Source organism: Panthera pardus, unplaced genomic scaffold (genome assembly GCF_024362965.1).
Source record: "Panthera pardus isolate Hobbes unplaced genomic scaffold, ASM2436296v1 HiC_scaffold_3, whole genome shotgun sequence".
NCBI lineage: Eukaryota > Metazoa > Chordata > Mammalia > Carnivora > Felidae > Panthera > Panthera pardus.
Window position 1 is genome coordinate 15,326,500 of NW_026526876.1, and position 20,980 is coordinate 15,347,479.

The window sequence follows — 20,980 nt, forward strand, 5'->3', positions numbered from 1 at the left end:
AATAAAACATACAACAGCCTTTACCGAAAGCTCCATGTGACCGATTGATTCAGGGATCCCTTTCGCTGATTTTTCTGCCAAACGCTGGGGCCAGCGGCCGGCCTCTGCCTGCAGTTGTCCAGCAAGGGTGACTCCGGCACGAACGTAAAAAAAAAAAAAAAAAGAACATGGCAAGAAAAAATGGTGTGAAATCCTTAGGAAGAAACGAGTGTGGGGCACTTGCTGCCTTTGTCCTTAAACTAATTTCTTTAACTGTAAATGTAAATAATTTAATTTGTAATAATGTCCGTGTTTCACCCCTGGGTCACAAACGTTTCTGAACGTTCGAGCCATCGGCCCTCGTGAGCCAGGACAAGCCAGCTCGAGCACCCCGGTGGGGGCGGCGTCTTGTTGGTTGCGGAAATTCTGTTCATTCCACGCGCACTTGACACGCAGGGGCTGGGCACCTCCCGCGCGCCAGGCAGCGCTCTAGACGCTGGGGACACATCAGAGGACGGAAGTGAGCGGGACGAGGAGCGTCGGTGGCACACAGGGGACAGTGTCCCTCAGGGGGTGAAGGTGCTGCTGCTGGAAAGAGCCAAGGGAGACTGGGAGCACGGGGGGGGGGGGGTGGGGTGGGGGGGGCGCATGCCACGGTCACAGTCGTAGGAACAGCGCGCTGAAAAGATGACATCTGGCGCTTCGTCTGCCCACACGCCATCCTGACTGAGGAAGACCTGGAAACCTGGGGGCCGCGTGAGCCACGGCCACGGCCACAGGCACGGGAAGCACCCAGGACGCCAGGGTGGGGCACGTATCTCCGCAGGATCACCCTCCACAAATATCACCCGGGATACTTTGGAAACGTTGGTACGAGGCATTACCACTTAAAGGGGAACCGTTGGCCTCGATGGACGGTGGACCTTGGTCAGCGCGCAGACACGGGTGAATGCTGCCAGATACGGGACCGGAACGGGTCCCACCGCTGACGGGGTACGATCGGGCTACTGCAAATTTGGGGGGAAGGGAAAAGCTCCCAAGACAGCCTGACATCGTGAAGTCTGAATTCTTCAGGAGAAGAGCTGAGGAGATTAGGTGGGGGACTGGGGAGGGGGGTGCTGTGTCTGGTAGCTTGAAACCACGCAGAGAGAGGTTTATTGAATGTATCTGTTCCAGACTATGGCCACAGCCAGTGCAAAGGCCCTGAGGCTCCAGTGGCTGAAGCGCAGTGTGCAAGGAGGAAAGCCAGAGGAGAATAAGGTGACAGGGTCAGGTCACACGGGCCCTTGGTGGCCTTTGTAGGGGTGTTGAGCTGAGGTCCTATCTCGTGTTTGCAGACAAAGAAACTGAAGCGTGGGGTCACCAGGTAGGGGGTGGGGATGTCAAGGGAAGCCCCACGGGTCTGGGTCTGATGATGCTGTTTTCTTGCCACCTCACGGCAGAGGGAACTATCAGCAGGTGTCCAACTTGCCCGGGTCTCCCCCCATCCCAACAGCCCCAAACGACCAGGTCTGACAGTCCTGTGAGCCAGACCCCTGGAATCCCTTCTGCCCTGGTGGCTCAGGCGGCAGGGAGGGAGGCATTACGTCCATCAGCTGTTACGGAGGAGGGTGACTGAGTGTGTAAGCACCCCAACAGGGAGCGTCCTAGCAGGTTCCGGACAGAGGAGGCCACACCTGCCTTGCCCCATCCCTCTCCTAACTCCCCCTGCCCCGTCTTCTTGGCCAGAGCTGGATGCCTGGCCCCAGGGCCACCATGAAAGTCTCCCCCAACAGGGAGGACAGGATTATCGGGACAGCTGGCCTCTTTTGAGGCTCTGACTGCTGGACGGGGTGACCGGGGCTTGGGGCCCAGAGACTGAGACCCGGCAGGAGGCAGAGAGCAAAGAGGAAGAGAACTGTATCCACGGAGCACCAGCAGAGACTGGACCCAGTGCTGCCCTGGGCGGGGACGGGGCCAGCTTCACGGCGTGGGATCTGCACAGACCCACGGGGCCTGAGCGCAGAAGGGACCCACGCTGGTATCATGCTGTCATCTTGAGGCTGTTCATAATTTTTGAACAAGGGGCCCCCCATTTTCATTCTGTCCTACGGCCCCGCTGGATGTGCCGGGGCCAGCGGGCGGGCAGGAGGACCTGATGAGGGGGTCCCGCCCGGGCAGGGCCCTCTGGGTGAAGGACTCACTCCAGCGAGCGGGCATTCTCGTTGTGTGGCTCCCGGTCACAAGCCGGAGGAGGAGTGTGGGAGGAGAGACGCTTCTGTGTCCGACCTCCCTGCCCTTGGAGACGTGGGTGCTGCTGGGCTCAGTGTCCCGGGAGACCGGTGCCCAGCTGGGATCCTGTCTGCGGTGCTCTGGGACGGGTGAGGAAGGCCAGAAGCTGGCTGTTTTGAAATACAATTACAGCCAGTCAGACAGGCCTGTTCAATACTCTATTGACAGGTTCACCTTGGCAACCTGGAGCCCGGCTCTTCCAGAAGCACCTCTCCCACATGGGTCTTAAAGGCACACCTCCCTCCCCTCCCGGCCTGGTTGCTTGACCCAAGGAGGGGCAGAGCCCTGTGCTTTGGCTAGGACCCGAGGACAAGATGGGGGGACTCTCCCTGCTCCGCCAGCAGCCCCCCTTCCACTCTGCAGTGGGGACCTCCTCCTTTGTGCCCCACCCCCACCCCGGTCTCAGGAACTTCACAGTAAAGCCCTTGCCTGCCTGCTGTGAGACACTCTACCTTAACCCTGGTCTGCCCTGGGCAGGGGTGGAGGGCGCGGGGATAGGAATCCCAAAGTGGCAGGCGGGTCTAGGCACTCCTCTGTGCGGTTGGAGGGTCTGAGTTTAGGGGGGAGCTGCGGGTCTGCATTGCAATTCGCCAGGCTTCTAACGAGCCACGTGAAAACACCGTCACCGATGCTGTGCAGAAATGACGGGCACCAGGGGCGCCTGGGTGGCTCAGTCGGTTGAGCGTCCGACTCCGGCTCAGGTCACGATCTCGCGGTCTGTGAGTTCGAGCCCCGCGTCGGGCTCTGTGCTGACAGCCTGGAGCCCGCTTCCGATTCTGTGCCTCCCTCTCTCTCTCTGCCCTGCCCCCGTTGATGCTCTGTCCCTCTCTGTCTCAAAAACAAGTAAGCATTAAAAAAAGATTTAAAAAAAAAAGAAAAGAAAAGAGATGACGGGCACCAGCTCTACAGACCATGTGCGTAAACACCAGCCCTGCCTTTCTGAACACCAGAGCCGCTCCGGGGACCTGTCCGGGACACGCGCAGGTCCCACCTCAGAGCACAGAGCCTCTTCCTGCCACGTGCAAGAGCCAGCGGGCAGCAGGGGACACCCCAGGTCAGGCGGAGATGCCGTGGCAAGTGATCCGGGGCGAAGGCGCCCTTGGTCCAATCGCCTTCACCCCCGAAGCCTGGTATCTGTGTCCATCTGTCCGTCGGCCCTTTATCTATACGGATCTGCCTCCACGAGGCGCTGCCATTTTCTTGGAATCAAAAAAACAAAAACAAAACCAGCAGCTTCAAAAGCAACGGGTGGGGGCGGGGGGGGTGGGTAGGGGGGAGGCATGGTCTGAACCTTCCGATCCAAATGAGTCAAAGAATACAAAATCACCCCATTATAATCATTACTGTCAAATCACGGGCAATCAGCTCCCAGACACAGGCCAGATGGACATCCGGGAGAAATGCACAGAACCAGAGCTGGGTCTGAGCCCTGCAGACCTGAACCCTTTAAATAAAAGAAGGAAAGAAAGGCAGGCCTTGCGTTATTTCCCGGTGTTCCATTGCTTTTACACGCTTTTTATTGCAACAGCATCGGACAGGAGCCTGCATTCTGGGGGAGGGGCAGAGAGACAGAGGGAGAGAGAGAATCCCAAGCAGGCTCCCCACTGTCAGCACGGAGCCCGGTGTGGGGCTCAGTCCCACGAACCAGGAGATCGCGACCTGAGCCGAAATCAAGTCGGCGGCTTAACCAACCGAGCCACCCTGGTGGTCCTCTTTTTCTGATTTTAAAAGAAATTAGGGGGAAGAAATTAAAAATAAATAAAATAAATAAAAAATAAAAGAATAAAAGAAATTAGATATACATATAAGGGAATGTTACTCAGCTTTAAAAAGGAAGGACAGTCTGACACGTGCTACAGTATGGATGGACCTTGAAGACAGGCTGTTCAGTGAAATAAGCCAGACAGAAAAGACAAATGCTGTAGGATTCCATTTCTATAAGGTACTTGGAGGCGTCAAACTCATAGATGCATGGGTATCAGGGGCTGGGGGAGGGGGGATGGGAAATTAATGTTTAATTGGCACAGAGTTTCCGGTTAGGGGGAGGACGAAGGGATGATGGTGAGCTGGTACAGTAATGCGAATGCGCTCAGCACCACTTAAAAATGGGGAAAAATCGCGCCTGGGTGGCTCAGTCAGTCAAGCCTCTGACTTCAGCTCAGGTCATGATGTCACAGTTCGTGAGTTCGAGCCCCACATCGGACTCTGCACTGACAGCTCAGAGCCTGGAGCCTGCTTTGCATTCTGTGTCTCCCTCTCTCTCTCTCACTCCCCCACTCACAGTCTGTCTGTCTGTCTCTCTCTCTCTCAAAAATCAATAAACACTTAAAAAAACTTTTAAAAAATGGGGGGAAATGGAGAAAATGGTAAGTTTTACATTACACGTGTTTTAAATATTAAATTTCTAAATAAACAACTTTCACCCAAAAAAAAAATCAGCACGATGTTTGGGGATCCCTAAAAGCATTGCGGGCCCTGACGTGCGGGCCTGATGGAGGAGTGTCCCTGCCCAGAAGCACAGGGGGGGGCGGGCTGGGCCTGTGTGCACCTACTCACACCCTCTCCCAGCCGCACACAGGGCTCCACTCCCCACATGCCTTCTCGGTCAGTGAGTAGCTGAGCCCAGACAAACAGAACATCTGAACTTTATCCAGAACTTCGGTGATTATAAATCGTCTCGAGACACAGTCCAGCCTAGCTCTTGCCATCCTCAAGGCCACTGTCCCCATCAGAGGAGGACTGGGGGGTCCCTTTTGCCTGCTTGGGGCATCTCTTCGGGCTTTCGTGTTCTCCCATGCACAAGGCAGGGAAGCATTCCTCACAGGGAAGCGTCAGGCACGTTGAAATAGTGCCATTTGTCAGCCAGGGCAACTTTTATTTAGTGAGCCTCGGTTTAGGGAAGAGAGTCCCCGGTGGGGTTCCTGTCCCGGGCTCCCCCAGTCACTAATTCCTACCTTAAGCAGGGCTGCCTTAGGGAAACCTGCACTGTAGTATCAGTTTGCTTCTTCTTGGCCCTTTGATAGCAGAACAAGGACCTTTGTGATGCTCTTGACCTGGGCTTTCCTTCAAAACCCTCGAATAAAAATGTGTATGTATGAAAGGAAGGGCGCTAGGCAAGGGGCCCGGTTGGGAAACAATGGCCCTCACGCTGACATACGTTCGGTCCTAGGCGTGCAGGGGCTCCTAGGGTTCAAAATCGCTCTGGGTCCCGTGGTTTCTGGCTGGAAAGGGAACAGCCACGCAGCCAGAGCGATGAGGAAGGGAGGGGGCAGAAGCAGGGCGCGAGGGCTGTCCAGCGAGACCCCCACTTGGCCCTGCGCGCGCTTCCCCCTCCTCGCTCCGGGAGAGGCGCGGAGGGCGGCCCTGGCCAAGGCCCCAGCAGCCCGCCAGCCCGAGGGGAGCCCGCCCCCTAGGGGAGGGCGCCGCGGGTGCAGGCTCCGCGGCTCCTCTGCCCCGGCCCCGCCTGGGCGCCGGCTCGGGCAGGTGAGGCGGTGGCTGGGGCAGCCCCCCACCCCGGGAGCCGAAGGGGATCCCTCGGGGGTCCTCAGAGACCGTCCCAGGAAACGGCCCTGCAGAACGAGTCGGGGAAGGGGACTTCTCGGACAGACCTAGGGGATCCTTCCGGAGGTGGTGTTAAGGGGACACATACTCCTTTCTATCAGGATTGGGGGGGGGGGGGGGGAGGGGGCCGGGGGAGGGGTAAGAAGCGGGTGATCACGTCCGACGACCTTGTCCTCCGGGGTGGGGTGGGGGTGGGGCGGCGATGGGGGCCTGGACACGGAGGGACGAAGCTTCGCGGCAGGCGGACTCCACTCCGGAAGTGGGCAAATCGAAGGCCCGATGCAGAATCTGTGGGACTTCGGGGAGGGGTGCCCGAGGCTTTACCACCCGCCCCCGGCCCCCGGGCCCCCCCGGTGCAGGCCGAGCTGTGCTCGTTCTGGACCCTCCCGGCCGCCATCCCACGGTCACGGGATCCCTGAGCACCCCCTCTGTTCGCCCCTCGATCCTTCAGGGACGTCCCCCCCCCCAGATGTCCAGGGGGGCTCGCCGCGTTCCCGCCCCTGGGGATCGATCGGCTGGCTGGCGACGCGCGGCCGCGGCTCCCGAGCCTCCGCCCCCTCCCCCGCTCGGGCTACGCAGGACGCGGCCTCCGAGCAGCGTCCTCGCGGTTCCGGGCCGCGGCCGGGCTCGGCTCCCAGCCAGCCCGGGAGGCGGAGACGCACCGGGCCCTTCCGATCGCGCCCGCCCCGCCACTCCGGGGTCGGTGGGGGGCACGATAGCGAGCCCGGCTTCCCCGGCCCCGCGGCGCCCGGCACCCCTCCCCACCCCCGCTCCTCCCCGCCTCACCAAATACCCTCTCGGGCGCGCGCTTCCCCCTCGGCGCGCCGCCAGGCGGGGAGGGGGGCGCGCGCTGGGCCGGGAGGGGGGTGGGGTGGGGTTGCGCTGCGGCTGGCGACCACTTTGGGGTCCGCCTGGCGATTTTCATTTCAATCCCGGCTTTGCTGAAGCAGCTCTCGTTTGGAAAAAGGAAAGAAAGAAATCTGCCCTGTGTGTGGGCCCCGCTGGGTTCGGGGGGCGCAACGGGGGCATCCGAGAGCGAAACACAGGGGGCGGACGTGGAGGGGCGACCTCGCGGGCAGAGGAGGCCCGCGGGGAGACCTTGGGCAAACCAACCCCAAATGAAAAACACACAGCACGCAGAGGCCGTTGTGAGCGCGCGGCGGCGGCGGCGGGCGGTGGAAGCGGCTCCAAAGATCGCGTTTGAAATATGGATCCCGGGGGCGCAAACCACCAGGCCGGCAGGAGCCCCGCGACCCAGCATGCGGCGGGGGTCGGGTGGGCTGCTCCGGGCGGGCCCGGGGAGGCTGCCCTGACGTGGGGAGGGGGTGGGCCAGCCGACGTCGCAGAACACCGCTCGTCCCGCTTTGGCGCCTGCGACCCCCTCGGGCCGCAACGCGGAGGCGAGGCCCCGCGGGCGCGGGTGTGGCCCCCGGGAATGCCCGGGACCTGCCAAGGGGCCACGACCTCGCGGCGCGCCGGGCCCGTTGCCCCGCCCGCGCACCCTGCCCGGCCCTCCCACCGGGCGCCCCAGCTTCAGCCCCGAGCGACCCGCTGCGGAGGGACGCGGGGGCATCCGGGGTTTCGCCACCCAAAAGAAAGCCGACCTTTCGCGGGCGGTGTGACAAAGAGCACACACGCGGGGACGAGGACACGGAGGGCGGAGGGGCGCCCTTGGGAACAAAGCCATCCCTGCGAGAGGGTGCGGGGAGGCGGAGTGCAGGGCTCCCACACCGCCTCCCGGCTCTTCCCCTCCTACCCCCCAGGCACAGCCCCACCAGGTCAGTCACCGCTCAAAATGCAAAATTACGAACGCCAGCGCTGAAGTCAGAGACAAGTTCCACCAACTAAGAACAGAGGGGAGAAATGAGCTCTTGTTAAAGCCTGGGTAGATTTTGCAGCCGTTGTGCTAGTAAATTCTCCCTTGGCTGTTTGAAACCCACCTCCAGGGACCTAGAAAGCCACACCAGCTGGGGAGCTTTCCTAGTCTAGGACTGGCCGGGGAAGCCACAGGCGGCCCCTTCCCGGCAGAACTCAGACCTGGGCTCCGTGGGCGGGAGGGGCCTCTCGGTGCAGAGAGCGTCCATTCAGGGAGAAGATTTACGAAGTCATTTGTTTCCCTGGGTCGGTGTGGCTCGGGACCCTTCAGGGACCCCGAGTCTCACCACCCTCTGGCCCAGGGCCATTAGAGTCTCCGGCTTCTCCAGGGTCTGCTCTTTCGGCCCTCTCCCCTCCATGAGTGAGGCTGTGGCTCAGCGAGACCGCATCGCTCCTCACTTGGGGCCCCTGGGGGCCCCTGGGGGCCCCAGCCTGAGGTGGCACCCGGAAGGTTTCTGGCCCTCGGCGGAACCCAGGGGCGCAATGCGTCCCTGGCTGGAAGGGGGCAGCGTCAAATGCGCGGACCCGTGACCCTTCTCCGGGGTTCCCCGAGGGGCTCGGGATATCCCGGATCGGAGGCAGGGGCCCCAGCTGAAGGCTCTGGGAATCCCGAGTTTGAGCTCCACTCGCCTTCGGTTCCCTCAGAGGGGCCAAGACGGGGTGGAATGGGGGGCGGGGGGGGCATTGGGAGGTTTCCCAGGAGGGGCTGGTGGGGCGCATCAGGGAAGCCTCCGGGGCGCTCCCGGCTCCTCCTGCACCGCTCCCTCCTCCCCCCCCTGCCAGATTTTGTCTATGCCTCCTCCCCGCAGCCCATTGATGTTTCTGCGATCTGAGCTCCTCCCCACACACGCAGGCAGGTGAGGGGTGGTCTAGGGCCAGGCCAGCCGGAGGTGAGGCCGGGGCTCTGGGAGTTGGCCTCTCTCCATATCCGCCCACCCTCCTCGAGGACAAAATAACCGCGCGAAGGAGCGAGTCGCCGCTTTCAGCCCGCGTTTGTGTAATTCGGACACTTGGCGCAGAAAGGCCAGGAGTGGGGGCGGCCGGGGACTCCCCGGGCTTCTGAGGAGCTTGGGGGCCTCCCCTCCCGCCGTCTGGGGAGCCTGGCGGCTGCTCACACCGCCACACAGACAGCTATAGAAAAGATCCGCTGTAGTGGCCGGCGAGAGCCACCCTTCCTCCCCAGCTCGGCCGCAGGCCCAGCCCGGCTCCTGCGCAAAGTCGCCGTCGGGGCACCGGCTGCCGCCGCGTGGCCCCGGAGGTCCGGGTCCAGAGCAGGGCCCGGGAGGTGTGGGGGCAGAGCGAGCGGGATGCTAAGGGCAGAGTCCGACGCCCCTGGCGGCGCAGAGGCTGCAGCAGTGAGACCAGGATGCCGCGGAAACACCCACTGGAGACAGATTTTCCAGGGGATTTTCTAGTGAGGGGGCAGGCGGAGTGTCGGGAAGCTCGGCCCCTACCCGGACGATGGGGTTACCCAGGACAGGGTCGCTGCGGACCTCCCCACGCACTGAAAGCGCCTATGGCTTGGCGGCTGGCTCTACGTGTGAGAGTGACTGTCGCGCTGACAGCGTTCCCCGCGCCAGCCTCGGGGACCCTTCCCCTTCCGCAGTTAAGTTGTTCACCCGAGAGCTCCTCGCCCTGGCCAAGAGTGTCAGAAAAAAAACGCCCGAAACACAGGAGGAAAACGTTTTCCCTGTGTCCCCCCTGCCCCCAAACTCCGCCTACCCCAGCTTCTATAAACCCGGAGAGCCGCCCCCCCCCACCCACCCCGCGACCCGTGGACTCTAGGCAGGCGTCGGCCCCACTTAGCCCCAGCCGCGCGCCCCCACCCCCACGCTCCTCGAGGAATCTTGGGTTTGTGCCTCGAGCTTGTCAGAGAGCAGTCACTGCGGACCGAGCCCCTCTCTCACGCCGCCAGAAGACCCCCCCACACACACACACACACTCCCAGAACCACTCGAAGGGAGGAGCCACGCTGGTCGTCTTGGGCAGCGGCCGACAACGCACCAGGAAAGGCCACCGCCGCAGGAGCTGCGAGGTGGTGGTGGGATAGTGGAGTCGGCGAGTGCGTTCTTAAAGACCAGACTGTCTCCAGGCTTCTCCTGGATTCCTGGGAGAAGGCGAGCCCCGAGCAGGCTTGGGGGGTTCGCTTCAGTCCCTCGGCCCTCCCCGGCTCTCCCGAGCCCCCCGCGCAGTCCCCACCCAGCATTCCGGGACGTGTGTCAGGGCGGGAGCGGAGACCCGGATGGCTCTTTGCCCGCCCCCCTCGCTCATTCCACTCTCGCTCGGCTTTTGCTCATTTTCTTTCTCCAAGGACGCTCAGCCAAGGGATTGCGCAAGCTTCCTGCTCCCGGTCCTTCAGGGGCCTGGAGCAGGGGGCCCGGACACACCCCAGGGCAAGCGCGCCCCGCGCCTCCTGCGCCCTCCCCAAGTCCCCTCACCCCTCGCGGCGACCCCACCGAGCTCGCAGCCCCGCGGGCGGCGCCCTCGGGAGGCCGCGTGGAGCGCAGCAGCTCCCCCAGCCGGACGCTGGAGCGGCACGCCGAACGCGCCGTCTCGCCGCCGGAGGTGCTAAACTTCACACTCAGCGTCTTCTCAGCCTGCGTCAGGAGGGCCTCGGCTCGGCTTGGCTGTCGGGGACCAGGGACGCAAAGTCCTGCCGAACGCTTGGCTCCTTGGCCATTGCATTCAGCTCCCCTTTGTGCGGCCTCGATCTGCCCCCTGCCCCGCCTGAACCTCTTCTCCGCCCTCCCCACTCTCTCCTTCGATGCCTTTCCCGGGACCCCACCAAGTCCCCTCGGTCCCCCGCCCAGATGTGGACATCCCCTGCGCCCCCTCTGTGGTCTCCCCCTCTCGTCCTGCTTGGCCTCGGGGGTGGGGGCGGGGGTGGGGAGGAGTCTTTGCTGGAAACTAGGCTTCCAACCCCTGCCCCACCGAGGAGAGTGCCGAGGGTAAATTGGGAGCCTGTCAGGATCTGGGGTGCGATCGATCGGGACTCCGAGCCCCCTTCTTGGTAAGGTTCCGGAGCGCTAGGGCCCCAGACTGGCCGCTCCCGTCCTCTTCTTCCTCGTCTCTTCTTCCCGGTCTCCCTGGCGATCCTGTGAACCCCGTCCTCCCTCTTCTCCCTGCCCTTTTCTCTCCCGTGCCTCGCCTTCCTAGATGCCGGGAGCCTCGCGGGGCGGGGCACGCAGGGCGGGGGGCCGCGAGCTGCCCCTGCCCCTATTCCGCCCCCTGCCGGCGGCTCCCCGCGTGTCTGCACATGACGCAATTCTGTGCAACTGGAAACGGCAGTGGATGCTTCCGTGGCCCCCAGCAGGGGTCCCTGGGCGGCGCACACCGAGAAAGAGGCGGAGGGGCAGGCCCAGGCGCCGAGCTGCGGGCGAGGGGTCGCCGCCGAGCCCTCCCGGCCCTGTCAAGCTCTCCACCACCCCCCCCCCACCCCCCTGCGCCCTCGGCCCGACACACCTCTCCCGCCGGGTCCCGCTCCCTCCCTCTCCCGGGCCCGCCGATCCCTCCCCCTGCACCTCCCCGGCGCCCTCCTCCTCCTCCGGCCCCCTCCCGCGTCCTTCCTTCTCCCCCCGCCGCCCAGGCCCGGGGCCTCCGGTAGGCCCGGCTGCGCCAATCCCGGCCGCGGCCCGCCCCCTGACGCCGAGCTGGGCCCGGCGAGGCCCCGCCCGCTGACGTCCGGATTTGCATGAGTTCTTGTGCAGCCGCGGCCCGGGCTCAGTTGTCTGAGCGAGCGCGAGCCGGGAGTCGGGGCGGGCGCGGGCAGCGGCGGGCGGCCGGGTTGTGCAGGGAGAGCGGCGGCGGCGGCGGCGGCGGCGGCGGCGGCGGCGGCGCGGGCGGCGCGGGCGGCGCGGGCGGCAGGGGCGCCTCGGCCCGGGGCGGCAGCGGGGCTCCGGCAGGAGCCAGCAGCGTCTGCAGCCGCGCCGGCCGCCCGCGCCCCGGCGCGCTCCGGCTCGGCCATGGAGCTGCCAGCTGTTGGCGAGCACGTCTTCGCGGTGGAGAGCATCGAGAAGAAGCGGATCCGCAAGGTAGGGCGGCGCGGGGGCGGCGGCGAGGCGGCGAGGGAGCGGCGGCCGGAGCGGCCCGCGAGGAGGCGGGGAGGGGGTGGGGAGGCTGCGGGCCGGGGCCGGGGATCCCGCGGAAGCTGATGGAGTGCTGTCTCTTCCCCCCTCAGGGCAGAGTGGAGTATCTGGTGAAATGGAGAGGCTGGTCCCCCAAGTAAGTAGCGGCAGAGGGGCGGGGGCGCGGGGTGCCGAGGCGCGGGGCTCCCGGGCTCCGGACCGCCGAGCTGGTGGGGTGGTGGGGGGAGCGGACGGGAGGCGGGGTGGAGGTGGGGTGGAGGGAGGAGGGGGTGGGGAAGTCGGTGGCAGGCACTGGGGAAGCCGAGCCGCCGAGCCCGAGCCCGGCGCCCTGTGTTGTGCTCCGCTCTCCGGGAAATGCCATCACTAATTTATGCACTAAAAGGAGCCGGAGGAGCTGGAGAGACGCGGGGCCGAGCCGGGGAGGCCGGCGGAGGGAGGGAGGGCGCAGGCACTGACTGATGTGCAGCAGAAAATGGCTCCTTTCCCCTTTCCCTCCACCGAACGGCTCCATATTGCAAAACCAAAAAAAAAAAAAAAATTAAAAAGCGACGAAAATGCAATTGTGTGCCTCTTCCCTCCTAGTGGTGCGGGGAGAGGAAGAAAAAAGGCAGAAAATGTTGGGAACTGTCACTGCGGCGCTTTTGGTGGGGATTTTTTTTTTTTTTAATTTGAAATGCGAAGGCACCGGATGGAGACAGACGCGCAGGCACACGCACACACACACACACACACACACACACACGCACACACACACACAGAGGCATATTTTTATATTGCTGAGTATTTGGGGGTGCTTGCCCGTGACACCGGGCTCCAGAGCTGCGAGGGGGGTGTTGGGGGGGGCCGCTTGGCTGACGGTGATCGGATTAGGGGTCAAATGGAGAACAGCTGAAGCCCTCGCGGAGACTCGGGGTTGGGGAGAGGAGGGGGGGACTGCGACTTTGCTTTTCGGCTGCTTTGCACGCAGGGTTCCTGGTGAGCAAAGTGGCTTTGGAACATGTCGCAGTAACATGCTTAAAATTCTTGACAACTGCAAAATAAACTGCTAGTTTCATTTTTCTTACCCCTCCCCTTTCTTCCTGCCCTTGTGTGTTTATTTTGACTTGAGGGGGGGTTGTCGGGGACCGTGTCAGGCCTGCAGAAATCTACCCTCCACCCCCCACATCCACAGCTAAATAGCTTTCGGTTCATGGAGACAGAGTGGGGTCTTATGTCATTCCCCACCTGGAGGCTGCAAGGCTGGCTCGGTTTTTTTTACGCCGTGTCCCCCTCCCTTTTCCCTTGCAAGATATAACACGTGGGAGCCGGAGGAGAACATCCTGGATCCCCGGCTGCTGATCGCCTTCCAGAACAGGTGAGCGTCCCCCAGCCGCCGCCGCCCGCAGCCGTGACCGTATATGGGAGAGTGGGAAAGGGGGCCACGCGGCAATGGCAAAGAGGGAGCGGGCCGGGGCGGGGGGAGGGGGGGGGGGAAGGCGGGAGCCCCCTTCCCCGACGGGCCTGCACAGGCAGGGCTGCGGCCTCGGCTCTGCTAACCAACGTCCTTGGCGGTTGCGGCAGCCCGGGGTGGGGGCGGGGCGGGGCCCGGAGAAGGCAAGGCTTGTGTTTTGGGGGAACTTCGAGAAGGGTGCGCGCGGGTGGCCCTGCCGCTGCCCGGAGACCTCGAGGCTGCTCCTGGCTCCCCGCGGGGCCCCCCTCTCGTCGCAACCCTGGAGCCCCACCCCCAGAGCCTAGGTGTTGCTTTCCTGTAGCCACTGGCCGCTTGGCAGTAGCCCCTCGCGGGGCAGAGCCGAGGGAGCTGGCGTTGTGAAACCGCCGGACGTCACGGAACTGAGCTTAACCTGTTGGGGGCTGGAGAAAAGTTGACAAGGCCTTAACCACCACCCCCCCCCCACACACACACACACAACCTTCGACCCCCTGGGAGCTTGGGATCTGCAGGGGGTGGATTCTGTCTGGTGCTGGGTGCCCTTCACACACACACACACACACACACACACACACCCCACTGGGCCACTTGGTGGGTGTCCGTCCCCAGCCTCTGCACAGGGGGAGCTCGGCCCAAAGGGTGTGTGGGATGGGAGCTGCCTGGTGGCGGAGGGGTGGCTTCTGACGAGGGGCTCATCCTGGTGCGCACAGATGCTTGTCACGCTACAGCTGCTGCGGCTGGATTCACCGCCGGTGGCTGTGGTTCTCTGTTTCGGGGAGGACGGAGGGGGGGGAGGGCGGGCGAGAAGGGGAGGAGCGGCCGGAGTCCAGGAGCCCGGCCACCCCGCTGCCTTCCATCCCCCCCTCCCCCTTTTATTTTGCATTATTTCCTGTGGTGCGTTTGGCGCTAAAACTGTAAACTCTAGACCCTGGGAGAGAGCCGCCGGCGGGGAAGTTGCTCTCCCGCGACGCAGGGGGGCGCCGAGAAGGGATCCTGCCCCGGTTCCACCTGGGAGTTCACCACCCTGTAACCATGTCAGCGGCTGATGCCATGTTGCATAATGGGTCCCCGAAGAATTAAAACGCAGGCTGTTGCAATGCCACGCAACTTTGGAGTCAGGCCCCGGCCCCGGCCCCGGCCCCTAGGCATGGCTGAACTCCCCTGGGTTAGCCCACGGGCAGGAGGGTGCCTGGGGTCGCTGGAGAGCGCGTTTATGACCCGGGAAGGGGTTGCAACTTTAGCAAACGCTGGGGAGGCACCCCTTTCTCCCGTGGAAGGCTGGGGGCGGTGCTGGGACGATCTGCCCCCCACCCCCAGCCTCGGGTCCCCCTCTGCCAGGCCGCAGGCGGAAGCCTGGCAGTTGTATTGACCAGTGCCACCTCTGGTGGGCTCTATTAATTATTGGGAAACCGAGGCAGCCGGGAGCCCGGCTTCGGCGAGGAGGAGGTGCTTCTGCGCCCCGCCCCGGCCCCGCCCCGCCGCTCCGCCCAGGCCGACCCGGAGCCGGTTCACCAGGTGGCTGCGAACCTGGCCAGGCCGTGGCCTCGGCTGCCGGCCCCCGCCCCCAGCCCCTAATTGGCTCATTTGCCGCCGTGTAAACAAGGGCGCAGCCCCTCCCCCTGTTTAGTGCCTGGCCTTTAAGAAAACGAGTCCTCCCTTCTGCCGGCGGCACTCGCTATCTGAATCTTAATGAGGTCATTAGCATCCGTGCCTCCGACGGGGTGGGACACTTCGGGCGCACACCTCGTTGGACTCGTTTGCACCCCCCTGGACCCCCGCGCCCACCTCACTTGGTGCAGGGCCACAGGCCCAAAGCGGTGGGCGCCCAGCTGCCGCCTCCCCGACCTAGAGGCCAGGCCGCGCGGGCGGAGGAGGGGGGCGCCAGTTCAGGTGCGGCTATCGGGCGTCGGGGAGCCCTTCCTGGAGGACCCCTTGGTCAGATGAGGGTCGGTGTGAGCACAGAGTGGGGCTCTGGGACCCGACCGAGGCGCCCAGCTGGCGGCACAGGCGACCTTCTGCCCTGAGCTCTGGATCCCGCCGGGTCTTGCTGGCCTGGCTGCTTGGGGAAGGGGGGGTGGGGGGAGCGGGGGTCACCTCAGGTTGGACACAGCAAGAAGGGAGGTGACCCCGAGGCTAATAGCGCTGCCCTCTGTTCCCTCCCCCCAGGGAACGGCAGGAGCAGCTGATGGGATATCGGAAGAGAGGGCCGAAGCCCAAACCGCTGGTGGTGCAGGTGAATATACTCGCTGGTCCTAGGGCTGTCCACTGGTCTTCCCCTTGACCTTGACACCTGAGCTGCCTCCAGGCCCAGAGGGCAGGGAGAGTTCCTCCAGAGCACGCAAGTGCACTTCCTTTCTACTTGACCTTCAACACACTGCCCCTGGAACATAGCTGCTGACCCGGTGGGGGCTGGGACACTCCTGACGCCGGAGGCATGCTCTGGGCCTGGCCTCGGCCCTCTGCTCACCTCCCCCTCCCATCCCCGCCTCGTTCCCCCAGGTACCTACCTTTGCCCGTCGCTCCAACGTGCTGACTGGACTCCAGGACTCCTCCGCAGACAACCGCTCCAAGCTGGAGCTGGGCGCTCAGGGCAAGGGCCAGGGCCACCAGTACGAGCTCAACAGCAAGAAGCACCACCAGTACCAGCCCCACAGCAAGGAGCGAACCGGCAAGCCCCCCCCGCCCGGCAAGAGCGGCAAGTATTACTACCAGCTCAACAGCAAGAAGCACCACCCCTACCAGCCGGACCCCAAGATGTACGACCTGCAGTACCAGGGCGGCCACAAGGAGGCGCCCAGCCCCACTTGCCCGGACCTGGGCGCCAAGAGCCACCCGCCGGACAAGTGGGCCCACGGCGCGGGGGCCAAGGGCTACCTGGGAGCCGTGAAGCCCTTGGCCGGTGCGGCCGGGGCCCCAGGCAAGGGCTCCGAGAAGGGCCCCCCCAACGGGATGACGCCGGCCCCCAAAGAGGCGGTGACGGGCAACGGGATTGGGGGCAAGATGAAGATCGTCAAGAACAAGAACAAGAATGGACGCATCGTGATCGTGATGAGCAAATACATGGAGAACGGCATGCAGGCGGTGAAGATCAAGTCCGGCGAGGCGGCCGAGGGCGAGGCGCGCTCCCCCAGCCACAAGAAGCGGGCCGCCGAGGAGCGCCACCCTCCGGCCGACAGGACTTTCAAAAAGGCAGCGGGGACCGACGAGAAGAAGGCGGAAGCACCATCCAAGAGGAGGGAGGAGGAGGCGCCGGGGGCCGGCGACCCGCAGCCCCAGGACGCCGGCTCCCGCAAGCTCTCCCCCACCAAGGAGGCCTTTGGCGAGCAGCCGCTACAGCTCACCACCAAGCCCGACCTGCTGGCCTGGGACCCGGCCCGGAGCTCCCACCCGCCCTCCCACCACCACCACCACCACCACCACCATCACCACCACCACCACTCGGTCGGCCTCAATCTCTCCCACGCGCGCAAGCGCTGCCTCTCCGAGACCCACGGCGAGCGCGAGCCCTGCAAAAAGCGCCTCACGGCGCGCAGCATCAGCACCCCCACCTGCCTGGGGGGCAGCCCGGCCGCCGAGCACCCCACCGACGTGCCCCCCACCGCCGCCCTCCCGCAGCCCGAGGTCATCCTGCTGGACTCGGATCTGGACGAGCCCATAGACTTGCGCTGCGTCAAGACGCGCGGCGAGGCCGGAGAGCCCCCAAGCGCCCTCCAAGTGAAGCCCGAGGCGCCCGCGACCGCGTCGGCGGTGGCGGCCGCCGCGCCGGTGACGGCGGCCGAGAAGCCTCCAGCCGAGGCCCAGGACGAGCCCGAGGAGCCGCTGAGCGAGTTCAAGCCCTTCTTTGGGAATATAATTATCACCGACGTCACCGCGAACTGCCTCACCGTCACGTTCAAGGAGTACGTGACGGTGTAGCCAGAGGGCTTCGGAAGGGGAAGCGCCATCCCCGCGGGTGGCTTAGCACCTGGTGCCTAGGGGCGGACTCCTCCTCTCTCGCCAGCTGCGGGAGATCCGGGCCTGCCCCCCGAAGCGAGGACGCCCGGAGCCGCAGAATCCGCGTCCCGTCGTCCCGCCGCCGTCGTCGTCGTCGGCTCCTGGCTGGGGCCCGCCCCCGGCCCGGCACTGGCCCCTTGCACGCGGTGCCTGCGGGTCTCTCGCCGCCCCCCTCCACCTGCCCCATCCCCGCGCTGGACCTCCCCTCCCCCCGTGGATCTCCGGGACTGACAGGGCAGCCACGCGCCTCGGTCTCAGAGTTATAGTATTATATTTTAACCGTGCTAACTTGTCAAGTGCAGACTTTACTCCCGTTTGTACGTGGTGTTCTTATTGAAATGTATTGTTTGAGCTCAAAAGGCCCGACCATCCCCTTCGGGCTGATATATATATATTTATTTGTAGGTATTTATATATGGAAATATAAAAACCTAGATTTATGGAGTTTCCTCTAGATCCTGTTATATTCTATATCAGACAAACTATTTTCTGTTGACCTTTCTTCCTGTTCATTCAGTATTTCGGTTGATTTCATTCCCTCCCCTTCCTGGAACTGCGATGCCAGGGACCTCGGTATATATTTTTTAATACCGTACACATGGATGTGTTGTTTCTATGTGCAAAAAAAAAAAAAAAAAAAAAAAAAAAAGTTTGTTTAAAGGCTAAACGAGCTCTCTAGAAACTGCTGCTACTAGAAATGTCTAAACTATAAGCTTCCAATTATTACCTGCTTGAATGTAAATATTAAATGGAGATGTTGAAGGTGCATTTCGCTGTTGGAGATTAGCGCAGAGGGGAACCTTTGGAGGTTCGGGAGGCGGCCGGACCCCTCTCCCCACCCCTCCTACACCTTAGTCTCGGGGAGGAAACCTACCGAGCCCTGCGCTAAATCTTTGCAAAAGCAAAGTGGCCTGGTTTCGCGGGCAGAGGAGTGACCCTGCTCCCCGGAAGTCGAGAGGCGCTCCAAACGGAGAGGGGAATTCCTGCGGGGGGAGGGGGTGTCAGCGTCGCCCCCGCCCCCAGGGTTTCCAGGCCCGCGGTACCCACCGTGCGGGAGGACCCGAGGATCTGCTTGGGGGTGGGGGGGGAATGGGTGCGGGGGGGGGGGGGGCACGGGCGGCGCGGAAGAGTGGGTGGGGCCGGCTCCCTCATCCCAACCCCCTCCGCCCCCGGAGCTACACGCCGCACCCGCCCGGCACCTGCTGATCTTTGCCCCCCACCCACCCGGTGCGCAACACGCCCGGGTGCTGGCCCCGGTGGGGCAGGGGTGTTTTTCATGACGCTGGCCCGGTACGGCAGGTTCAGCGGGGAGGGGACCCTCCCACCCTGTGTAGCGTCGCCGGCTGGCATCGCTGGCCCCGCCCCACCGAGGAAGCCGCTGAGGCTTTCTCTGCCAGGCTCTCCCCGGAAACCACCAGGCCAGAGGCTCCGACTGGAGGCGCAGCGAGCGCGGCCAGGGCAGGGGCGGGGGGCTTCCTGCGTGGGGGAGGGAGAGGGGGAGGGGGGAGGCCTGGCGAGCAAGGCCTGCCCACCCCTGTTTCCTCAGTGAGCGAGGGAAATGCGGGACCCCACTTCATCCGTCCCGCTTTGGGTGGCGAGGCTGGGGCCCTTGGCGTCGCGGGGCAGGAAGGGGTTAAGGGACCAGAGGGGCCCGAGGGGAGTGGGCTGAACACCGGGTCGTCTCCCCCCACCGCCAGAAGCCGCGACTCGGGGAATGCAGAGGCCGGCCGTGGCCAGCTTTCTGCAGACGCAGCGATCTTCCTCCGGGCTGGGGTGGGTGGCCGAGCAGGGCCAGGGGCCGCGGGACTGGGGCCCTGGTGGGTGCCGGGCTGCTCCCCGCCTCCAAAGCCCCTCGCCTGCCCGCCGGGGACTGAGGGCCAGAGCCTGTGCGGGGCGCCAGGGCGGAAGAGGTCAACGTGGTTCAGAATGAGGAGGGGGCGGTGGCGAGAGAGCGCAGTGCTGGGAAGGCCAGGGGAAGAGATAGACGGCGGCCAGGAGGGCGGGAGGCCTGAATGCGGACAGTGTGGCCAGTGTTGGCTGCAGGCCACCAGCGGCTGGAGGTGGGGGAGGGGAGGGGGGAGGGGAGAGAGGGAAGGGAAGTTCTAAAAAAAAAAAAAAAAACCGTTGGGAGTTTCTAGCCCTGGCTTTTGTGAGTTGTCCCTCCCACTACCCCCAGCACCCCAGCCCCCTTTAGAGTGAGTTAAACACTGCCCCCTCCCCCCTCCATGTAATGAATGCCCTTTGCCACCCTGGGAGCGGAGGGAGGGGTGATCTTGACTGCTCCTGGCAAACTGCCTGTTCAGCACTAGAATTGGGCCTGCCGTTCACTGGCTGGTGCACAAAGACGTTCGCCAGGCAGGGATTTCGTCTCCCTGTGCTTCTGGCGGAGGAAAACTAAAAAATCAGGAGTGGGAAGGGGAGCGCCTTGTTGAGGTCTGCACCCTTGGTGACGGGGAGTGAGCCTTAGACCCTGAGGGTGCCCCTCCCACCCAGTGGGTGGCCTCTGCCCGGCTGCGCCTGCCTGGGGGAGGGGGGAGGGGACATAGATGATGGCAGGGAAGGAAAACAGTGGTCCGCCACCATCCTGGGGGGGAAAGTGTGGCCTGCATGTGGCCTGAAGCCGTGGAAGGTGGCAGAACCTCTGGGATGGGTCCTTGAGGAGGGCGGTCCTAGGCAGAGCCTGGAGCCTGCCGTCAGAGGGCTGACAGTGGAACAGAGGCCAAGGGGTGGGTCAGGAGGGGCTCAGGGATGCCCATCATGGTGCCAGACCCAAGAGTGTCCAGCACCCATGCTGGCCCCAGGACCCTGTCTTGTGCCGAGCTCCTCAGACGTACGAGGCACCCCATGAGCGTCTTGCTCCGTTCAGACCCCGTAGGACTTGCGGTTCCTTGTGGGGTGAGAACCCGAGGTTCTGAGGGCAGACCAGCTTGTCGGGTGCATGGCCACCACGTGGTTCCGGGATGATTCTAGAGCCAAGTTGCCTGCTCAGCCGTCCTGCAGGGACGTACCCCGCGGCCACTTGCCCTCCAGGCCTCTCGGACACAGATGCGTCGAAGGTCGGGAACACTCAGAGAGAGTCAGGAGCCCTGGCATTGGGGTGGGGGTTGGGGGGGGAAGCCATTAGCCCCCGGTCCTCTGGGCGAGGACCGCTTCTTCCTAACTTGAGGCCTAGATGTCTGAGGGCGCCCAGTCCTTCACAAGCAAAGGGTCAGAAACCCTCTCTCTGAGTCCCAGTTCAGGAGAGAGAAAGCAAGCAGGAAGCTGGGAGCTTAATCTTACACACTAGGAAACCCAAGCTTCTCCAGATGAACCTTTCTGAGGAGACTGAGCCTTGAGCGCAGAGAGCCAGAGCTGACTCACCACCAAGAGAAGGACTCTCGTGTGTCCATTCACCCCTCCGAAGCTGGTCCCTCCGTCACCAGCCAGGTCCCAGACTGCAGCTCGGACTCTCCCTGGATGTTGCCCCCACCCCCATTCGTTGTCAGGAGTTCAGCCTTGAAGTGATCGCCCTGTCCTTGGATCTGCCTGGGGTGCCCTGGAGCGAGGGTTGCCAGATTAAGCACGTAAAAACCTAGGATGCCTCACTGAATTTGAATTTCTTTTTATTTTAAATTTTTTTTTCAACGTTTTTTATTTATTTTTGGGACAGAGAGAGACAGAGCATGAACGGGGGAGGGGCAGAGAGAGAGGGAGACACAGAATCGGAAACAGGCTCCAGGCTCCGAGCCATCAGCCCAGAGCCTGACGCGGGGCTCGAACTCACGGACCATGAGATCGTGACCTGGCT

The 20,980-nt window shown here is 63.7% G+C and overlaps 1 protein-coding gene across 1 annotated transcript; it reads left to right on the forward strand.

Moving 5' to 3' along the window:
• Positions 1-11,530: 11,530 nt before the first annotated feature.
• CBX4 (chromobox 4) lies at positions 11,531-17,232 on the forward strand. Its single transcript, XM_053892547.1, has 5 exons — positions 11,531-11,717; positions 11,864-11,907; positions 13,060-13,125; positions 15,367-15,433; positions 15,700-17,232. The coding sequence occupies exons 1-5, from the start codon at positions 11,649-11,651 to the stop codon at positions 17,113-17,115; spliced, it is 1,662 nt and encodes a 553-aa protein (XP_053748522.1). The 5' UTR covers positions 11,531-11,648; the 3' UTR covers positions 17,116-17,232.
• Positions 17,233-20,980: the final 3,748 nt, after the last annotated feature.

Excerpts from the sequence above, each read along its gene's own strand:
- CBX4 (XM_053892547.1), top strand. The coding sequence starts at position 11,649 with ATGGAGCTGCCAGCTGTTGGCGAGCACGTCTTCGCGGTGGAGAGCATC. Across the intron at positions 11,718-11,863 it reads AGAAGAAGCGGATCCGCAAG|GGCAGAGTGGAGTATCTGGT; the intron begins GTAGGGCGGCGC and ends TTCCCCCCTCAG. Across the intron at positions 15,434-15,699 it reads CCAAACCGCTGGTGGTGCAG|GTACCTACCTTTGCCCGTCG; the intron begins GTGAATATACTC and ends TCGTTCCCCCAG.